The sequence below is a fragment of the Pteropus alecto genome, unplaced genomic scaffold, assembly GCF_000325575.1.
Source record: "Pteropus alecto unplaced genomic scaffold, ASM32557v1 scaffold57, whole genome shotgun sequence".
Classification (NCBI taxonomy): domain Eukaryota; kingdom Metazoa; phylum Chordata; class Mammalia; order Chiroptera; family Pteropodidae; genus Pteropus; species Pteropus alecto.
In genome coordinates, this window is record NW_006442508.1 from 11,304,729 (window position 1) to 11,326,354 (window position 21,626).

Here is a 21,626-nt window from a genome sequence, read left to right on the forward strand (position 1 = left end):
GTCAGTATATGGGGTAGAATTTAAAATGTATTTACAGGGGCCAAAGTTACTAAATGTTACCCTTCATTCCTCATGTTCATTATTGTGAAAAATTGGAACTTTAAAATGTTAGAACTGGAGTGGAACTTAGAGATTATTTTATCTAGTACCTTTGTAGATGAGGAAACTGATTACATGGCTGCTCAGAGACCACAGCTAGGTAGTGGCAGGTATAGAATGCAGTTTTCTGCATTCTATACCTGGAACAGTGTGCCTTTAAAATATTCTTTACAAAAAAAAGTGATTTTATTTATAGAATATAAACTTCTTAAACCAAGGCTGAAAACAGTATGGCACATTTATTCATTTGTAGCTTAGTAAATTTTAATTCAACTACTGAATTCTAAATTGATTATAGATATTTGGAAAGAACTTTATTTTGCCATTGTTTATTAAAACATATAAAAAAAGACTTCTTTTTATAATGAAATTATTTGTGTCTTTCTAGAAAATATAATTATGCTGATGGTGGTAGATTTTGTCAGATTTCTCGATCTTTAAAGCGTCTTCAAGTTCTAAGATTTTTTGATTCCTTGATTTTCTAAAAATATTAGCATAATCGATTTGGTTCATAGGGTTATTTAACATGTAATAAATTGACTCATTTTTAAGATAAACATATGAATTTGAAAATAACTTTTATTTAAATTATCTGATAGGTTAAGCCTTCTCTCGATGAAGCTTTTGTCATCCAAGAACAGAATGTTGCACTAAATTTCATTGGCTCAAGAGGGGCAAAGCCTGGTGTCACTAAAGAGAAAAGAATTAAATATGCAAAAGAAGTCTTACAAAAGGAAATGCTCCCTCACGTTGGTGTTAGTGATTTTTGTGAGACAAAAAAAGCTTATTTCTTGGGGTATGTTAAATTTCATGGATTTGAGTTCTTTGCAAACTGTATACTTGAAATAAAGTTCTTCTTAGAGCTGAAAATGTAAAAAATGATGTTTTTAATATTTATGTTTTTAAAAGAACCAAAAGCATGTGTTTTCTTTTTCATGTCTTTTATTTTTAAGGTACATGGTTCATAGGTTGCTTCTAGCAGCTTTGGGTAGAAGAGAATTAGATGACAGAGATCACTATGGAAACAAAAGATTGGATCTTGCTGGGCCATTACTTGCATTCTTATTTAGAGGGTAAGGAATTACAGAATCATATTGTTAAAATAGAGATATTTCACTTTAGATTGGTCATTGTACATGGAAATGCTAAACTGACTTGGCATTCATATTGGGTACGTGTAAAGTTAGTTATATTCTCTTTGCTACTTGCCCAGATTTAGGTCTGTTTCATGTCTGAGGACTTCAAGTTTGTGAAGATAATTTGTTATAGTCCTTGTTTACATTTTTTTATTCCTCTGTTAGCTTTATAAGGCATTTGAGAAAGCTGAATTATTGCCTTGATTTTGTAATAGCAGTATTGAAAATTTTATTAGTCCTGCTTTTACATTTTATAAAAACACAAAAGCTAGAGGGAAATCTATCAAAATATCAGTAGTGGTTATCTCACAGTATTGTGTTTGTATGTGATTTTTATTTTATTCTCGACATTTTTTTTTATTTTCTGTTTTCTATAATGAACATATAATACTTTCATAGAAAAGTTATTTTTAAAAATGAAATGTAGACAAGTTAACAAAAATAAAACATTAGCAACATTTATACATGTTTGATTATTTAGTGTATTGTAGATTAGTGTTTTTAAAGTTTTTGTTATCACCCCACTATAGATGTGTCTTTTGACATTTTTTTCTTTGATTGCTCTCCTCATTTATGTTTCTGTAGTCAGTGTACATCTGTGCTTTATACATAAAGAGTGATAGCACCTCACTGTCTCTACTCCAACCACTTTTCTCTCCCTTGTCAGTAATATTGTTCCTGTTGAAAATGCATGCTAGAGACCTTTACATGTTTAAAAGGATATCGTTTCATTTGGCAGCATGTTTAAGAATTTGCTTAAAGAAGTGCGGATCTATGCCCAGAAGTTTATTGATCGAGGAAAGGATTTTAACTTGGAGTTGGCAATTAACACAAAGATTATATCCGATGGCCTAAAATATTCTTTAGCTACTGGAAACTGGGGTGACCAAAAAAAAGCTCATCAAGCCAGAGCTGGAGTATCTCAGGTAAGGATGTTGACCGTGACTATAGGCTCAATAGGAAAATGTTATGGGACTAATATATTCTTTCATTCATTGAATGTAAATTATTTTACTGTTTTTCCTCCCTTGGTCAGGTGTAAAAATACTGAGGGCTTTTGAATTATGAAAATGAAAATTTTTTAGTTATTTGCATTATTACTAAGAGAGACCTAAGATTTTGTTTTGCATCAAGGTAGTTCATAGAGTAGCTGCTGAATTTTCATGTCAGAAGTTCCATATTAGAAGCTGACCCAGAGATAAGTGTGCATCCCCTTCCTTTATTGCAAAATTTAGTACTTCTAACACTGATTTCTCTATGTTGCCTTGTTATATGTACAGTGATTGCAGTGGCTACTCTCAGATGGAATAAAAGGGGACTGTTTCACTAGGCATTTTAATTTTTTAATTTTTTCTATTTTTCATATAAGATCGAAAATCTATAATGTACATGTCTAGCTTTTTGGAATTTTGTTGCTTTAAAAAAAAAAAAATTAGCCTATACTCATATCACCTGATTATTTCAGCATTCAGACACCAACTTCAAGCTCCTGATTCCTAGAAACCCAGAAGCTCTGAAATTCTGGGAGACTGCTGATAGCAAAGAGAAATTTCTAGTTCCTTTTAATATAGTAAAGAGTTATTGAGTATACTTTGTATTTGCGATGCTGGATTCACAAACATGGTTGAGATACTATTCCAGCCCTCAAAGAGCTCACCATCTATCAGAGGAAACAGTTTGACCCATATACAGCTCACTATGCTGTGAGCTGCATTATGATTAATGTCATGTTGACTGTTCAGTTCAGTGAATGGTTATTAGGATTTAAGATGTGCCAAGTACTCTGCCACACATTGGAGATGCAAAGATGAATAAAACAGGATTCCTGAGTTTAAGTAGTTTAGTTTGTACTCATACACAGATGTAAACAAATTGTTACAACACAATATAGTATTATAATGATAGATGATGTACAAATGCTATATGGGAATGCTAGAGGAAGGCATTTAGCATATCCTGAGAGGGTGAAAAGAAGTCTTCTTTAGGACGTTAAGAGGTAACACCTGAACTGAATCTTGAAGGGTGATTGGGAAGTAGTCCAAGACTGGGAGGAGTGAAGAACCTGTGGCTTATAGGAAAACTGGAGAACATTTCTTGACATTCTGAACAAAGGGAGGGAGGAAAGAGGGTGTGTGTATGTGAGAGGAGCTAGTGCAGTATACAGTTTTTAAATCAGAGTGGGAGAGTTAGGAAGATGGGGTTGGAGAGGGGAGCTGAGAATATAGCTCATAGAGAGGAGCGACATTTATTTTTGTTTTTTTAGGTAGATTTGTAGTAATTGGTAGTGTGGAGAAAAGATTTGAGAAGAGTAAAGTTGGTGGCAGGAAGATTGTTGCAACAGGCCAAGTGAGAAATAATTAGGTCCAGGACTAGAGCAGTTTTGTGGAGATGGAGAATGGAGTCAAATTTGAAAATATTTAGGAAGTAAGTTTTGTATGACTTTGTGATTGATTAGTTGAATGATGGAAAACTCCATAGAGTACAGAAAATAGAATAGTTTTTCCTGGAGGTGGGTCAGATGGCTTTTATAGAGATAGTAACATTTCACTAGGCAGAGCAGAATGGGAGATACATTCCATTCTCTGGCAATAGCATGGTCAAGGGTATGGGGGTGAAAAGGTGTTTGGCAGTGTTGATGGAGTTCAGGAGTTTGGGAGGCTGATAGGTGAAGGTCGTTTGGGACTTCGCTGAGAAGAACTTTAATGTCATGCTCCTTTGTATTTGGTGCAGACTTGTTTAAAATTTTTTTAATGGGTCAGTGATGTGAACATACCTATGTTTTAATATTGGTAACTAAGGAGGGTAGATTGGAGGAGACATTGCAGGGACTTAGGAGGTGATGGCAGTATTATAGATAGGTAAGAGGTAGGAGGCTGGTGTACTGCTGTGAGATTGGAAATGGTGGGGTGGGGTTTTTGAGAAAATTTGGAAATAGAATTGACAAGATATGTTTATTGATGTGTGAAAGGAGGAAGTCTGAGGCAGGAACAATTTTGAGGTTCTAGAAAGATGATGCCATTAAACCATAACAGGAGACAGGAAGAGGATAGAGGTTTGGGTTGTCATAGCGCTGGGGAGGATGGTGATTTGTTATTAGATATTGAGCTTGTGTTGCTTGCTTTATATCCCTCTAAATATTGCCTTACTTTTAAATATTATCTTGCTTAATATTTTATCAATATTGAATCTCCTTGTTGGATTCAGAGACCTCAGCCTAGAAAAAGTACTGGGATGGATTAGTGATGTCTTCTGTGGTCAAAGAAATGTGAGTCGATAGCATTTAACACTTATCATGTGCTTGGTGTATGGAACTAACATCCTAGTGTTTGGAGACAGACCATAAAGAAAACATGTGGTTTATTAGAACTATATATCACATATTCGCCACCCCTGTTATATAAGTCAGTGAAGTTATGGAAGTTATGGGAATGAACACGACTATCCAGGGAAAGGACAGAGGAAGGAGGGATTGGGACAATTTGACACTTTCAGGATTATGTGTAAAAATATGATTTTGCCTCATTCTAGTAGTTGCCAAAAATTGTGTAAAAGAAATGCCTAAACTTGAAAGATTTGCCATTGTTTTCTAGGTATTAAACCGCCTGACTTTTGCATCTACTCTTTCTCACCTGCGTCGTTTAAATTCTCCTATCGGTAGAGATGGCAAGCTAGCAAAACCAAGACAGTTGCATAATACATTGTGGGGAATGGTGTGTCCTGCTGAGACCCCAGAGGTAATGTATTAGAATTTATGTTCAGTAGAAAAAGTTTGCCAGTAATTATGTAGGGTATAATTACTTTCAGAAGTGAGTTTTTATTTATGCTTTGTGTTTAAAACAAGATATTATTTATAATCTTTTTCTTACAAAGTATGAGTAAATCCTGAAATCCAACTGAAAAAAATGTTTTTGGAAAGGAATTTTAGTAGGCATGTTAAATCAGTATGAATAATACTTTGTTTATTATTCCAAGGGTCATGCTGTAGGACTTGTGAAGAATTTAGCCCTGATGGCATATATTTCAGTTGGATCTCAGCCTTCTCCAATTTTGGAATTTTTAGAAGAATGGAGTATGGAAAATTTAGAAGAAATTTCTCCTGCAGCGATAGCTGAGTGTGTATAGATGCAATTTTTTATAAGCTGTTGTTAATCTTTGGGTATAGCTTAGTATAGCGTTACTAAGTGCAGAATGCTTTTGGTTTTTTATTTTAGTGCAACCAAGATTTTTGTTAATGGATGCTGGGTTGGAATACATAAAGATCCTGAACAACTTATGAACACTCTAAGGAAATTGAGGCGTCAGATGGACATCATTGTGTCTGAAGTAAGAGTCTTTAACTAAGGGCATGATCTGTGGGATTTCTAAACCAGGAATGAGGCTAAAAGTTATCTTTGCATTGGCATTTTTCCTTAACTGGTTTCCTTGGAATTGTAGAGTATGTTATCAAAAAGTCTACATGATGTTTTGAACTAAATTCAGTTAGTATAAAGTATTACATGTTTTAACGCTTTAGAGCTATATGTCTAAAAATTTGGCATGTAATTTATGAGATTTTATTTAGAACTCAAATTATATTTTAAAGTAGAAGGAATTCTTTTGAGGATCTTTTGTAAAGCTGAAAACAGTGCTTTTAAAAAGGGAATAATCATCTCTGATCCTTGTTTGAATCCAGAGCTTCATTCATAAAATGTAGTAACACCTCTAATAAATTCTCTTATATTTTGGTGGATATTGAAATGCTTTGGGATAAGGATAGATTTATTTTTTTAATCATTAAAATATAGCGTATTTTGACATAGTATACGATTTATTACTCAATATAAAGCTTTTGCTTTTAGTGTACTGTATTTAGAGTTTTGGCTCAGACTTTGATTTCCCTATATCTACCATTATGGTCTGCCTAGGAGAAAATGGATTTGGACAGAAACTGTAATACGCTTAAGCCAGTAGCCGGCCTCCTTACTGCCTAGCAAAGCAGAGGAGAGTTTTGTTGCTCCAGGGCTTCTTTTAGCAGGCAGACCCTGGGTTTTGATCCTGTTATATTTGATCCTTGAGGGCAGGCAGGGCTAAGAGAAAACCTAAGAACCAAAATTGGCTGCATTTTTTTATGATTATGAACTTTGTGAATGCCATGTTTTTCTGCTGAGAGCCTTCTTCAGCTTTTCGGTGTTCTCTAAGGGTAAAGTTAAATTCTTTATGCTGTTTTAGGCCTCTTTACTTTTCCATGGGCCTATTCTTTCAATCCAGAATATTCTCTCTGTCCCCTATGCCTCCTCAAAAATAGGCAGTAGGGAGAAGATGTTGCAGTAATGTTGCAAAAAAACCAAGCAGCACTCGGGAGAGTTTGAGAACTCAGGTTTATTACACCGATCTGGGCCCGGGAGCTCAGTTGTAGCTTTGCTTATGTAGAGCTGATTTGGCTTGGGCTGATTGGTTTATTTTGTCCTTAGATGGTTACAAAGCACAGGAGTTGCTATGGGCTACAGGCAGTTACAAAGGGGTTACATTTGTTGCTTGACAGAACAAGCAAAAGGGAAGATGAGTCTTTAGTTAATTTCGAATGCAGCATATGCAGCAAGCGTATCTATAGAAGCAGAACAAATGATTAGCCTTTTGAATGAAAATTCCTCTTCAAAGGGTGCACTTATTTTTTCAGGTAAATCTCACTTATTCTGCAGAAATACTCTCATCTTTTTCAGGATACCTTACCTGATTCCCTACTTTGATTTAAATCAGAGGTTGGCAAACATTTTCTGTAAAGGGCCAGATATTAAATATTTTAGGCTTTGTTTACCATACAATACCTGTTGGTTATTCAGCCCACTACTGCAGTGTAAAGCAGCCTTAGACAATATGTGAGCCAATAAAGCTTTATTTACAAACAGATGGCAGGTGAGGGCGGATTTTGCCTGCAGGCTGTTCACTGACCCCTTTATTTAGATCTCTGTGACTGTATATAGCTTAGTTACTTAAATACTTTTCACAGAATGCTTGTACCATATAGTAACTATTGATTCATTTGCCTGCCTTGCTCACTACATGATTAACTCCTCAGAGAGAGGGAGCATGTCCAATGACTTTATATTTTCAGTTCTGAACATGGTACCTGATGTATATAGTAGACATTCAGTAGTACTTTTTCTTTTCCTTTATATTGTCTGATAACCAGAGGTTCTCATTTTACCTGATTCTAACTTTAGTCTTCTATTGGATGTTAGACTTTCCTGTCAATAGTCCTGTCTAGACTGCTAAAGAACACCTGTTTCCTTTGGAACACAATATATTGTTTGGCCTTTGAGAAGACACTGTTCAATTTATGTCCTCTTGTTAAGTTAATAAAGCTATGTTTTGTTAGGAATTCTCTAAGGATTCAAAGCAATGCATGTAAAAGCATTGTTTTTTCTAGGTCTTGAAAATGCCACTCATGGTGTTTTTGCTCACAGATACAGTGTTTCTCTTCAGATTGTTTTTTTGAAGATAGGAAATGGGCTAAGAATGTGGAAAAAATTTTTTTTCTTGGCTTTGATTCTTTAGCTTTGGAGAACTTGATGTTTCTGATAAATCTTTTATAATTTGCTATTGTTTTTAAACTGAGTAATCCACATCTTTTTCTTTCTTAAACTCAATTTTTAATAAAAGTATCTAGATGTGATTTTACTTTTTAAAAGTACTTTTATGGAGAAAAATCAATCTGTTTTTCCATTTCCCAATTCATTGGCAATTCATTTTGTATATTAGATCTAGACAATTCACTTGAAATTTTTATTTCCTTTTTGGCTTATTTCTTTATATATAGGTACTTCAAATTCTGCAGTGCTTTAATAATTATGTTCATTATTGAAAATTTTCCCAAAATATTTTTGATATTTTCTAGGAATATGTTTTTTTAGCATATTATATTTAGAAATATAATGTGAACACATATGTACACAATTAAAATTTTTCTAGTAGCCATATTAAAAAAGTAAAAAACATTAAAATAATTTTGCTAATATATTTTATTTGACCTGCTACATCCAAAAAAATTACAATTTCAACATATAATCAATATAAACATTATTAATGAAAAATTTTATATTCTTTTTCTTCTGGTACAGTCTTTGAAATCCAGTTTGTAGTTTATCTCAGTTCAGAATGGCAACATTTCAACACTAGTGATATGTGACTAGTGACCACTATATTAGACAGCTAGACTGTAAGCCATTTGTCTGCAAGGTGAGTGTAAGAAGTCAGACTTAATACTGGGAAGTATGAGTAAGGCAAAGTGTTATAGAGTTAGTTATTGAACGATTACAGAGTGAGGTATATATGAATATCAAAGATGCAAAATGGAATATTGTCATTTACTCTAGTGTTTGTGATACCAAAAATAAATTTTCATTTTCATTTTATCTTGGATGACATTATTACCAGATGTTGTTGCTCACCTCTGTAATTACCAATGTTAGGTATTTATTCTTTACAAAATTTTAAATTATACCTAGGATTTTAGTATATTAAATTATGATAAACTGAGATTTGTCTGTTTTATTTGATGATTGAGTGCTCCAGAAATTTATTAGGAGTTTTATTGTACTTGTAGCTAAGCCTTAATGATACAGAGAAAATAAAATTTCATGAGACTGTTTTGTCTTTCTATGTGTAGGTTTCTATGATCAGAGATATTCGAGAGAGGGAGATTCGGATCTATACAGATGCAGGTCGTATTTGTAGACCACTTCTGATTGTGGAAAAACAAAAGCTACTTTTGAAGAAGAGACATATCGATCAATTGAAAGAGAGAGAATATAACAACTATAGGTAAGTACATGTGGTGAGAAAACTTTGAGATGTAATTTCACATGCCATAAAATTAATAATTTTAAAGTATACAGTTCAGTGGTTTTTAGTATATTTACAGTATTGTGCAACTGTGAAAATTCCAGAACATTTTCATTACCTCAAAAAGAAACTCTGTACTTACTAGCAGTCACATTTGTTTTTCTTAATTTTTGTTATCAATTAAGGGACTTCATAGTGTTTTGTGTAAGCATAAAAGTCTTTGTGACATGTTAAAGTCTATTAATAATAATGTATAGCATATTATATGAACAATATAAATAAATTTAATAAAAAGATGAACCTGCTTTAAAGTTTATTTTTAGCAATATATGAATGTATATATTTTATTTAATTTTTTATTTTTATTTATTTTTCAAATTTATTTAAAATAGTTTCAAGTATTACAGTACATTGGTTAAAACATCTATATAGTTCATAAAACGATCCCCCCAATTCCTCCCTCCTCCTAGTCCTAGGCCCTCCACCTGGCCATCATATTAATGCTAACTGCATTCCCTCTGCTGTGCTCCCCATCCCCGTGACCAATTATCAACTACTAATTTGTACCTCTTTAACCCTTCACCTTATTCTTCCAGCCCACCAACCACCCTCTCCTCTGTCCATCACCAAATTGTGCACTATATTTGTGAGTCTGTTTTTGATTGGTTTGTTCTTTTTGGTCCTTAGATTCGCATATAAGTGAAATCATATACTTACCTTAAGTTTTAAATCATCATAAACTAGTCATCAGAGTACTTAAAATATTGGCACAATTATGATAAACATAGAAACCACTTGGAAAAGCATATAGTAGGGGTCAGAAATAAAAGATCTTGGCTTTCCAGTTCTAGCTCTATCAGAAGAAGTAAACTAGGACTAGATCGCATTCCACATTTGACTCTTGGCTTTAGAAATGTAGTGACAGAATTTACACAGTGCAATTTCACCAACAATGTATGAGGGTTTCCTTTTCTCTACATCCTCTCCAACATTTGTTGTTCTTTGATTTATTGATGATAGCCATTCTGACAGGTGTCAGATGATATCTCATTGTGTTTTTAATTTGCATTTCTCTGATGGTTAGTGACCTTGAGCATCTTTTCATATGTCTCTTAGCCATCTGTATTCCCTCTTTGGAGAGGTATCTTTTCAGATCTTCTGCCCATTTTTTAATTGGATTGTTTTTTTGTTGTTGAGTTGTATAAGTTCTTTATATATTTTGGATATTAACCCCTTATCAGATGTATCATTAGCAAACATATTCTCCCAAACAGTAGGTTGTCTTTTTGTTTTGTTGATGGTTTCCTTTGCTGTACAAAAACTTTTTTGTTTGACGTAGTCCCATTTGTTTATTTTTTCTTTTGTTTCCTTTGCCCAAGGAGATGTATCTGAAAAGAAATTCCTGTTAGTAATATTAGAGTTTACTGCCTATGTGTTATGGTTTTGAGTCTTATACTTAAGTCTTCAATTCATTTTGAGTCTCTTGTATACAGTGTAAGAAGATGGTCCAGCTTCTTTTTTTTGCATGCATCTGTCCAGTTTTCCCAACACCATTTATTGAAGAGACTGTCTTTACCCCACTGTATATTCTTACTTCCTTTGTCATATATTAAGTGAGTGTATAGGCTCGGATTTATTTCTAGGCTCTCTATTCTGTTCCATTGATCATTGTATCATGCTGTTTGGGGTTTATTATGGCTCCATATAAATTTTAGGATTGTTTGTTCTAGCTCTCTGAAAAATGCCATTGGTATTTTGATAGGGATTGCATTGAATCTATAGATTGCTTTGGGTAGTATGGCCATTTTAACGATGTTGATTCTTCCTACCCATGAACATGGTATATGCTTCTGTTTATTTGTATCATCTTCAGTTTCTTTTCTCAGTGACTTATAATTTTCTGAAAATAGTCTTCTGCCTTTTTGGTTAATTTGATTCCCAGGTATTTTATAGTTTTCAACACAATTGTAAGTGGGATTGTTTTCTTAATTTCTCTTTCTGAAAGTTCATTATTGGTGTATAAAAATGCCGCTGACTTCTGAATATTTATTTTGTAACCTGCTACTTTACTAAATTCATTGATCAGTTCTAACAGTTTTTTGGTGGATGAATGTGTGTGTGTATATATACATATATATATATATACACACACACATATTTTAAATGCCAGTTTATTTTTTTTCCTATATATACATAATTTTTTGAATGTATATATTTTAGTTGTAAAAAATTCAAGCAGTAGGTGTGAGATAAATATATAAAAGGTCCTAATTCATACTGTCCTCTTCAAAAGCGCAGGTACTGTTAACAATTTGCAATGTATTCCTCCAGACCATATTCTAGTATTTATATACTCACCCTCTCCACCCCACACAAGTAGTTTCTTTAGAACAAACCCAAACTAATAATAATAGTTATGTTTGGCAACTTGCTTTTTTCCACTATTAATAATAATAATGCCTATTTTGGAATTCTATTTCAGTACATATAGAGATAGGAATACTCTTTAAGTAGCATGCCCAATTAAAATAGTTCAGAGAATGAGGAAATTACCAGAATCATTCTTTTTTAGTTGGCAGGATCTTGTGGCCAGTGGGGTAGTAGAGTATATTGATACTCTAGAAGAAGAAACGGTGATGCTCGCAATGACTCCAGATGATTTACAGGAGAAAGAAGTAGCTTATTGTTCCACGTATACACACTGTGAGATTCATCCTTCAATGATTCTTGGTGTCTGTGCATCTATTATTCCCTTTCCTGATCATAACCAGGTTGGTAGCTGTTTTTAACTTCGGATTTGTGAGGAATTGAGGGAAGTAGAATAAAAATTAGAGATTAATCTATAGTTTTTAAAGGAAAGCCTTTTAATGAAAAGACTGTGAAATTCTACAGAATCAACATTTAATATGCTTATTCTTGTGTTTCACTGTTAGGAGCCATAATTGATTATTCTAAATGTTGTCGCTTATCTTTTAGAAAAAAACAAACTTTACCAACCATATTTTTGATTTATGTAGTACCCTGTAGAGTCTGTTCCTTTAGAAATAATTAAATTTTTATTGCTTTTTATTTTTACCTTTAGTCCCCTAGAAACACATACCAGTCTGCTATGGGTAAGCAGGCTATGGGAGTTTATATCACCAACTTCCATGTTCGTATGGATACATTGGCCCATGTTCTCTATTATCCTCAAAAACCACTTGTGACTACACGGTCTATGGAATATCTACGATTTAGAGAGCTACCAGCAGGTATGTTCAGTTTTGTTCTGCATTTTTTAAGATACTGCCATGCTTAAGGCACTTTTCTGGGTGCTTGGGAAGGCTAATAAAATGCATATGACACAGTGTCTATTCTCATGGAATTTATAATGTGGTGGGAAACATGAACACAAAAAGGTAGATCTGTGGAAAGTGTTATGATGGAAATACAGGTTCCTTTAGAAGCACAGAATGAAGGAAATGATTAATTCCTGTTGGAAGTCTAGAGCCAGTTTCATGGTGGACTTAGAATTTTAGACTAAAGTTCATTGAAAGGGTATTCAAATTTGAGAGATGGTTTGAGCAAAGGCCTAGATGCATGAGTTACAGGAACAGTCAGTAATCATCTCAGTTTGGTATGGGTGGAGTGGAAATGCATGGGAGTAAAGCTTGGTCTCACTGTGGAAGAAAGCAGGTTGAATTTCAGTTTGAGAATGAAGACCATTCAGCCTTTTTGAGCAAGAAGGTCATACAGTTAGAAATTTATTTTAGGAATATTATGCTGGTAGTGATGTAAGGAGTAGATTAGAGTCTAATAAGGTATTAGTGAGGAGATAGTTTAGAGGTTTTTGCAGTGATCTTAGAAATGATGATTCTAGAACAAAAAAGTAAGGGGTGAGATATCTGTTAGAATACACTTGATAGGACTTGATTGATCAGTTGTGGAAGAGAGGGAAGAAAGGAATTGGAAATATTGTTGGCGTTCCTGGCGTGGGTGATTAAGGAGAGAGAGGTACTATTGATAAGATTGGGAGCACATTAGAAGAAGAAAGGGGTTTTAGAGGTAAGATAAATTCAGTTTTTGACATGTTGATTTTGAGTTGCTGCCAGAACATCTAAGAAATGATCTTCCAATTGTGAGTTGCACATGTGGTTTGAAAGGTCAAATCTAGAGCTATGAAGGTTTTGACCTACCAATAGTAATTACAGATTACAGAGTGAGAATAAATCTAGAGACAGAACTTTAGGCACTGGGAAAAGAAATCAAGAGAGGGATTTGAAACATAACTGATAAGGAGAATCAGGAGTTTGTAGGAGGAGATTCTTAAGAAAACTGGACAATAGGTAAAATGGCTCAGAGAAGTCTGAAGGGTACAAGAGTATTGAATGTTAGAGGAGACAGCATAGTTCTTTGGCATAATTGTCTTATTAATAGAATTTTGGCTTTGTGGGTAACATTATTTGGTAAAGGTCGCCTTGTAAGTAGTGACTAAATTAATAACTAGAATAGGGATCTAACATTTTCATAGCACATTGTCACAGGTTAGACTGATCTGTTTTCAGAGTCCTCCACCAGGGATGACTGTTGTCTAGAAAAACAATCTGTTAGGTTATCTATGTATGGTATGCTCATATCTTTGGGCTATGTTTGCAGTGCTGTTTTCTTCGACATTTAGATAATGATTTCTTTATCGCTAAAAAGAAAAGAAATATAACTGAAGGATTGGATTTGAAACAAATGTTCCTTTGGTACTGATAAAAAGTGGTGAGGGCGTGGCTGGTAGGGACTACATGTCTTTCAGTTTTGTTACTGTTTCAAGCCTTAATCATGTTATTTTAAAAACTTATTTTGAGATAATTTCAAACTTACAAAAAAGTTGTAAGACTAGTACAAAGAACTGTATACTCTTCATCCAGATTTCCTAGTTCACATTTGACCACATTTGCCTTATTTCCCTCTCTCTTTTTCTTGAACTGTTTGAGAGTAAGTTGTAGACATGAAGCCACATCACTGTTTAATTCTTCAGTGTCTGTTTCCTAAAAACAAGGACGTTCTCTACAGTACAGCCAACAAAATCAGTAGGTTAACATTATTACCCATCTTAGTCAGAAGTCCCCGATTCAAATTTTGCCTGTCGACCTCATAATGTCCTTTTTGGGTCTGGGATCTAATTCAGGACCGTATGTTGCATTTAGTTGCTTATCTCCTTAGTCTCCTTAATCTGGAACCATTCCTTAGTCTTTCCTTATCTCTCATGACTTTGATGTTTTTGAACAGTCCAGGCAAGTTGCTTTGTATGTTGTGTCACAAACAGCATTAGTTTTTTCCATGATTATATTCAGGTTATGAAGTTTTGACAGGACTAGCATAGAAGTGATGCTATATTCTCAGTGCATCATATCAGGAGGTACATGCTTTCTAATTGCCCCAACATTATTAGTGATTTTCATTTTTATCATGTGATTTAAGATGGTGTCTGTTAGGTTCTCTACTTGCTGTTAATTATAAATATTTTGTACATATTAGTAATAAATCTTTTGTGAGGAGATAGTCTGAGACAATGTAAATGTCCTTTTCAAACGTTCAGCCATTTAAAGTTTACCATGATGACAGTTACCAAATGGTGATTTTCTGATTCCACCATTTTTTCCATTTGGATGCTGAAATTGTTCCAGATTTTCCAGTGGGAGCATCTTCAAGATGATTCCTGATAGGTCCTCATTATTCTTTAAGCACTTCCTTACATTTTGCCTCATCTTCTGCTTTTCTTCCTCTAAATCTGGATTCAGTCATTTTGCCTTTTAGTGAAGGGTGTAAGATCTGGGTGCTGGGTATGCTCCTTGCTATTAGAATGTCATCTAGGCCCAATCAGCTGACAGAGCTAGGGAAATAATATGTATATACCCATACATATCCCTTTATCTATGTTTATATCTCTATATACTAAAGAACCATGAGTTCACACCAGTATTTCCCATCCCAATCCAACACCATAGTGTTTATTTTAGAACTCTACTCTCTGATAACGAGAAATCTGGCTCCTGTTGTCTTCAACATATTTATTTCTTTGCTCAGTTGATACAGCTAATCTCCAGACCATCGTGGCTGAATTATTGGCCCTGGTCCTGACTAACATGCCAGCTGCATTGGCTGAGTTCTGAGCCCTGAGGGAAAGGGGCTAATCAGTTTATCTTAGGGAATTTTTTTTTGATTAGTATCATCTCTATTTCTATAACTTTGATTGACATCTGGGAGCACAGAGCCTTGTGTCAAAAGTGCCTTGACTGGGTTGGGACTTAGAGCCTCCTTGGTGCTGAGCCAAGGCTTGAAGTGGGTGAGGACAAAGTGGCAGTAAGGGTTTGAACCTGGCCGACAGGTGGGTTGTGATCCTAGATTTCACATGTTTATGGTCTTTGAGCTGACAGATTTTAACAAAGTTACTAATATTTATTGAGCATTCAATTTGTGTGAAACATTATCTAAGGTACTTTTACACATAGGAAAAGACCAGCATCATAAAAGCTTTATATTTCTTCGCCTGCAAAATGAGAATAATAATAGTACCTCCTTCATAAAGCTTTTGTGATGGTTACATGGTTAAATCTACTTAAAACTCAGGGCTTAGTTGCCTAGCAGTTAGTAAGAGGAATAAATGTTAGTGGATTAGTATAGTGGTGGTTTTATCATCTCTGTTTTACAAGTGTTAAGATGGGATCAGAAAGGTTATTTGCCTAAAGTTACACAAATTAAGAAATATAAATAAATAAATCAAGAATTTAAACTTCTACGTAGTTTTTCCTTTTTGACCAGATGTAGGCCTTGTCCCCCACGTCCCGTTGTTGTGCTCCTTCCTCTTACTACATTGTTTCTTGACTTTGGACTTTAAAGCTAAGGAAAAAATACTGGAAACATAATTCAGAAGTTTACTGTTTTTAGCTAAATTTAGCTGGTCTTTCATATGTGCCTAGATACCTTGGATAAAGGTTGTAGGATTGAGGATGTTGCCTCCTGGGCTGTAGTAGATGTGGCATATGTGGGCAGTCCCGGTATTGTCACACAAGAGGCAGGAAAAGCCTCACAGAGACCAAGACAGCTGAGCACCTGTCAGCTGAGAAGGTGGGAGTGGGGTGGGGGTAGGCATAGGTGGTGCTCCATGGAAACCTGAGGATGTGCTGGGGAAGTCTTGCCTGTTTCATGTTTTACAGGTATCACATATGTCTTGCCGCTGGTTTCCCCAGTAATAGGATCATATCACATTTCCCAAGACTGAGATTTCTGCAAATTCTTGATTCTTTTCAGGTCTCCCTTGCCTTCAGGGTCCTGTGTCTTTATGAACTTTCTCTGCATTACACGACTTGACTATGTGTGAAACAGAAATTTTCTAGCTCTCCCAAAGAATCCACACAATGTGGATGTTGCTAAATAGTTCTTAGAGGAACTCTTAGATTTCAAGAGGAGTTTTCGTTGTATACCTGAGGAGTGACTATTTGACTTTTCTTATATCCGAAGAGCCTTCTTGGCTGCCTGCTCCTGGGGGCTTTATCTCTGGCCCTTCCCAGGAAGGGAGGACTTATCTTCCCTGACACTTCCCTTCCTTTGAAGAATTTCACTCTCCTTCCTCCCCAAGCAGAGCATTTTAACTTTTTCTGGACCCATTATAAATACCTTGACCCATCAGGGTGCTTAGAAGAACACATGCCCTCTTGTTTCTGTGATTCTTCTTCCTTAGAGAGCAGTCATGGTTTTATTTAGCATAGGTGTTTAGCGTTACATAGTAAACGGGGCTTGTAATCTCAGATTCCTACAGGGTTAGGCCAGATTGGTGAGTAGTTGATGAATGGAGAGAGGTTTGCCTTTCCGTTGGGTTTAGCCCTGCTTAGGTTCAGCTGTGGTTGTGATGTGTGTATGCAGACACAGTGATGCCAGGCCTGATTTTTCAAGAAAAGTTTGAAATCTAAGCTTTTGGGTGAATTTACTTTTTAAAATGTTATGAATAAATTTATGTTAAAAACAAACTCTGGAATCAGCTACCTTGGGCCAATGTGTTTAAAATAGCTGATGGAAAGCTTTCTGTGGCCCAGCAGCCATCATTTTTAAGGAGCAAATATGGTTGTCAGGGAGGAAGGCCTGCCCTTTGCACGAATCTCTTCAAATCCATCCATACTTTGGGTTGGGAATTAGTGGAAATTAGAGACTGGAGGACTGTGTCTTCAGTGTCCCAGACCCTTACCAGAAGCACTGCCACCCCTTACCTGCACTCCACTTATTTAAACTGTTACACCAGTGCTGTACACTTAAAGGAGTAAATGAATGATGTATCTTTTCATGAAGGATGGGTTGTTTGTTGAAAAATGAGTTTAACTTTAAGGAAGCAAATATAAACTATTCAGAATTCAGATAACCAAAACATTTACCCATCCAGGTTTTGGTTCCCTTACATTCTGTAGTCATAGTTTTTACCCCACATTTGAAATATTTAAATCAAGATATTATATTAACTGTGGCTTTAGAGTTGAGTGTATTTAATTTTTGGAAAATCTGATAATTCACATATATGTGAATTATGTTCATTGAAACCACACTCACATTCAGTAGTCATTTCTTATATTGTAATGTCGTGTGTTTTCAACTTTTTTTTTCTTTTTGAATATATATATTTTAAATAAGTCTCATCAAAAGTTGTTTTGGCAGCAGCAATTAAGAATAAGATTGTGGTGGGGAAGATGATGTCAGTTTTTTGGTGGCATAGGAAGAGGACCTAGGAGCAGAGCAGGGCTAGGAAGAGGTAGTAAGTACCAGGTCCAAACCTAGGACCAGAAATCAGCCTGTTGCTTTTTAACTTTGAGATCATGGATAAGTTATTAGCTCTTTCTGATAATGAGAAGGATAATATTTACCTTGTTCACGGCACAGGATTGCTGTGAAAATCATGAAACTTGGTGTGGGGAGGTACTTTATAAATCTGAGATGACTTGTATATATAATCACTGATTATAAGAATGGATGCATTGGGAATGACTGCTGTTAGGATTTGCTTGTATTAAATGTTAAGGCATCAGAGTAGTTGCCTCACAGATTGCTGTTCCAGGAGTAGACTTTGACAATTACCATGGTGAAAACATCTTTGGCAAATGTGGTGAAATAAAATTGATTTGAAAGAAGGGTGATTTTTCTTTGTTTCCCAGATGATACTTTAATGTATGCTCTTTAATGCACCACAGGTATCAACTCAATTGTGGCCATTGCATCGTACACTGGATATAATCAGGAAGACTCTGTTATCATGAATCGTTCAGCTGTAGATCGAGGCTTTTTCAGGTCAGCTCTTTATAAAAGTCAAAACATAGATACAGTGGAAATATTAATATTTCAGTCGGGAAAATTTCTTTAAAATTAGGTTGACTTCTATGCGTCCAGCTTTTTGGTAGTTTTGAAGGTCAGACTGGAAGAAATTTTGATCTCATAGCAGATACATTTTTCTGTTAAGACAGTTAATCTTTTGCCGCCATTTATGAAGCTTTGTGGGTATCTGGCGGACACATGCTGTTGTGTGGATGCCTGTATGGAGTTCAGTGTGGTGAAACCAGTGCCCTTCTCCAGAAAACAGAAGGCCTGGTCAGTCGTCTTTAACAACCGAGGACTCTGCTTCCTGGGCCTCAAAAGTTTCCAGATAGTAATGTTTTGAGTCCCTTTTATTTGGAAGCAAATACACATTTACATTTAGATTATATAGAAAGGTCTAAAGAAGAAATAAAAATAAATATGTAATTTTAGGACCTATAAATATTCAAATTAGTGTTTTCAATCTTTATTTTTTATGCTCAATTTCCATATTTTATTGACAATTTCAAATCCATGGCATATGAAGATTGGTTAAAAACCTGGGAATTTAGAAGAGAGGATAGATTTTTTTTTTTTCTGTGTAGTTTCAGAGGCTAGCACTAGGACCAGAGGGTGGACATTATAGCTTAGTGTCATAGACTCGAAATATTGGAGCAGATCCCGGGTGACCATCTCTAAGGGTAATTATGGAAGGATTCTTGGGGTAGGAGGTTGGACTCAGTAACCTTAGGTTCTCCCTATTCTCACATCAAGTCCAGCTGCGTTAAGGGTATGACTGAAATGCTACACGTGTGGCCCATGCAGTAGCATTTATGACTTAACTGACCTTAATGCAGTTAACTCTTATCTTAGGTTCATGGTTTAAGTTGTTTCCCAAATATCAAGTAAAAATTGATATTCTATACCCTATTATTAGAGGAAAATAGAAGTTACCTTAAGAAACCTTGTGTTTTTAGGTCTGTTTTCTATCGCTCATACAAAGAACAGGAGTCTAAAAAAGGATTTGATCAAGAAGAAGTTTTTGAGAAGCCTACTCGTGAAACATGCCAGGGTAAGTGATACTGACATTTAAAGGATGGAATTCAAAGTTAAGTTACCATGATTTTCCTAATTAAGTTTTCTAGGTTTTGTCCCCTCTCTTTATTTTTTGACATATGCGAGTGTGTTTTTATGTCATTCTTAGAGCTCATATTTAAGAAGATATGTGTGTTTGCCAAGTCTTTGCACTTAGGAGCATGCTTGCTCTAAGTTCTATCCTCTAGATCCTGCACTGAGGAGGGTATTTGGAAGTCAGAGGTCGCATGTTTCATGGAACACACCTCAGCTCCATTCTCATTCGTACTGTGTCCTCTCTCAGTTTATGTATTTACATGGGAACTTTCTCCCTTCACATTGAAGTATGACCACAATATTTGTCTAACTACAGTATTTGTATACATTTAACAAATAAATGAGAGGATGCCTAGCATTTTTTGTCTCTTCTAAAATATTCAAACTTATTTTCTAGTTATTATTTTCACACTTAAAAATACATATACAGTAGAATGGATGGAATGTCCCAGGGAAATGGGGTATCTCTGCTTCAGTTTTGGCTTCTATTAGTATTGCATGAAGTAAAATGTGTTTTGTTCCCCTAGGCAGTTTCCTATTACTCCATTTCATGGAGGGGTTCTGTGTAGTAGTGAATTAATGTTCTAGCAGAATGAAGATTATGTAAGATAAAATTCATAATTTCTGTGGGAGGATATGTGTAGAGGGCATAGATGTTCCTTCTGATGTAATATAGAGATCAGAAGATGGCAACACACTTATCCAAAGTCACCTAGCAAATGGAGAATCTGATTTTCCAATGCTCAGGCCAGTGCTTTTTAGAGTTCAGAATAGTTTGTAATATTTGGTATAAGGGCATTAAATTATTACCACACATATGGTTCATGCTGTTAGAGATTCCTATGAACTTCTCTGACTTGGAAATGATTTATGTATTTGGTTTTTAATCTTTTTGGGGGGTTATGTGACATTTACATACTTTTTTTGATAGTACCATTTCAGAAAATTCCACATCTTTTTCTTCATAGGTATGAGACATGCCATTTATGACAAGCTGGATGATGATGGTTTGATAGCTCCTGGGGTTCGTGTGTCAGGAGATGATGTTATCATAGGCAAAACAGTCACCTTGCCTGAAAATGAGGATGAACTGGAGAGCACTAATAGACGCTATACCAAGAGAGACTGTAGCACTTTTCTCAGAACTAGTGAGACGGGCATTGTAGATCAAGTTATGGTAACTCTCAACCAGGAAGGATATAAATTTTGTAAAATAAGGGTGAGTATAGTTTTGTCACATTACTATTTATAGAAATTAAACAAAATCAACTTAACTAACCTGTTTTTATATGAATTCAGGTACGCTCTGTTAGAATTCCACAGATTGGAGACAAATTTGCTAGTCGACATGGCCAAAAGGGTACTTGTGGTATTCAGTACCGACAAGAGGTAGGTCACTTTTATCTCCCTCACTCCTAACCCAAAATTTTGTTGAACATTTTATTAAACGAAAATTTGCTTTCACTTAAGAGCCCGACAGTGATAAAGGCTTAATTTTTAATTTTAGTGTTGAATAAGTATATGAACATGCTATATTGAACAGAATAGAGGACATAGAAAAGTTTGGATGAGGTGGAGGTCAGTTCTAGTTCCGTAGCTAAGAAATTTAAGTTTGTTTTTAAAAATTCCTTTATAGGATATGCCTTTCACCTGTGAAGGTATCACCCCTGATATCATCATAAATCCCCATGCCATCCCCTCTCGTATGACTATTGGTCACTTGATTGAATGTCTTCAGGGGAAGGTAAGAGATTTTCTTTAACAATATGGGTTCCAAACTGATGTTCCTTCCAAAATGGTGATAGGTGGTTTCATTCATAGTTGAGCCACGGTACTTTGGAAGAAGCCAGAATACTTATTTTCCTGCTTTTAATTTGGTTATGGTTATGCCTCTTTTTTTTTTGCAAAAATTTGCAGTTATATCTAACTCAGAACTTTTGTAAAATTTACTATAGGCAGCCTATACATATATATGGTTATTCTTTTGATTTGTTCTTTTCTATAAAGAATTCATTGGTGGTCAGTTCATGTAAACTTAATTTTATAGCTGTATATTAGCTGTGCATGCAGGTGGTTTTCTGTTTTTAAGTGTCTTGTTAAGGTAGAATGGGTACAGCCCATTCTTCTAAGGGGAGA

The 21,626-nt window shown here is 35.1% G+C and overlaps 1 protein-coding gene across 1 annotated transcript in view; it reads left to right on the plus strand.

The window, feature by feature from the left end:
• Positions 1-21,626, plus strand: part of POLR2B (RNA polymerase II subunit B) — a 43,727-nt gene that overhangs the window by 17,093 nt on the left and 5,008 nt on the right. The window contains exons 9-22 of the mRNA XM_015597545.2: positions 699-895; positions 1,053-1,172; positions 1,975-2,161; positions 4,826-4,969; positions 5,208-5,347; positions 5,447-5,558; positions 8,881-9,035; positions 11,629-11,827; positions 12,139-12,307; positions 18,260-18,356; positions 19,337-19,431; positions 20,459-20,709; positions 20,790-20,879; positions 21,127-21,234. Coding sequence (XP_015453031.1) covers positions 699-895; positions 1,053-1,172; positions 1,975-2,161; positions 4,826-4,969; positions 5,208-5,347; positions 5,447-5,558; positions 8,881-9,035; positions 11,629-11,827; positions 12,139-12,307; positions 18,260-18,356; positions 19,337-19,431; positions 20,459-20,709; positions 20,790-20,879; positions 21,127-21,234 — 2,064 coding nt within the window. The remainder of the gene's footprint in view (positions 1-698; positions 896-1,052; positions 1,173-1,974; positions 2,162-4,825; positions 4,970-5,207; positions 5,348-5,446; positions 5,559-8,880; positions 9,036-11,628; positions 11,828-12,138; positions 12,308-18,259; positions 18,357-19,336; positions 19,432-20,458; positions 20,710-20,789; positions 20,880-21,126; positions 21,235-21,626) is intronic.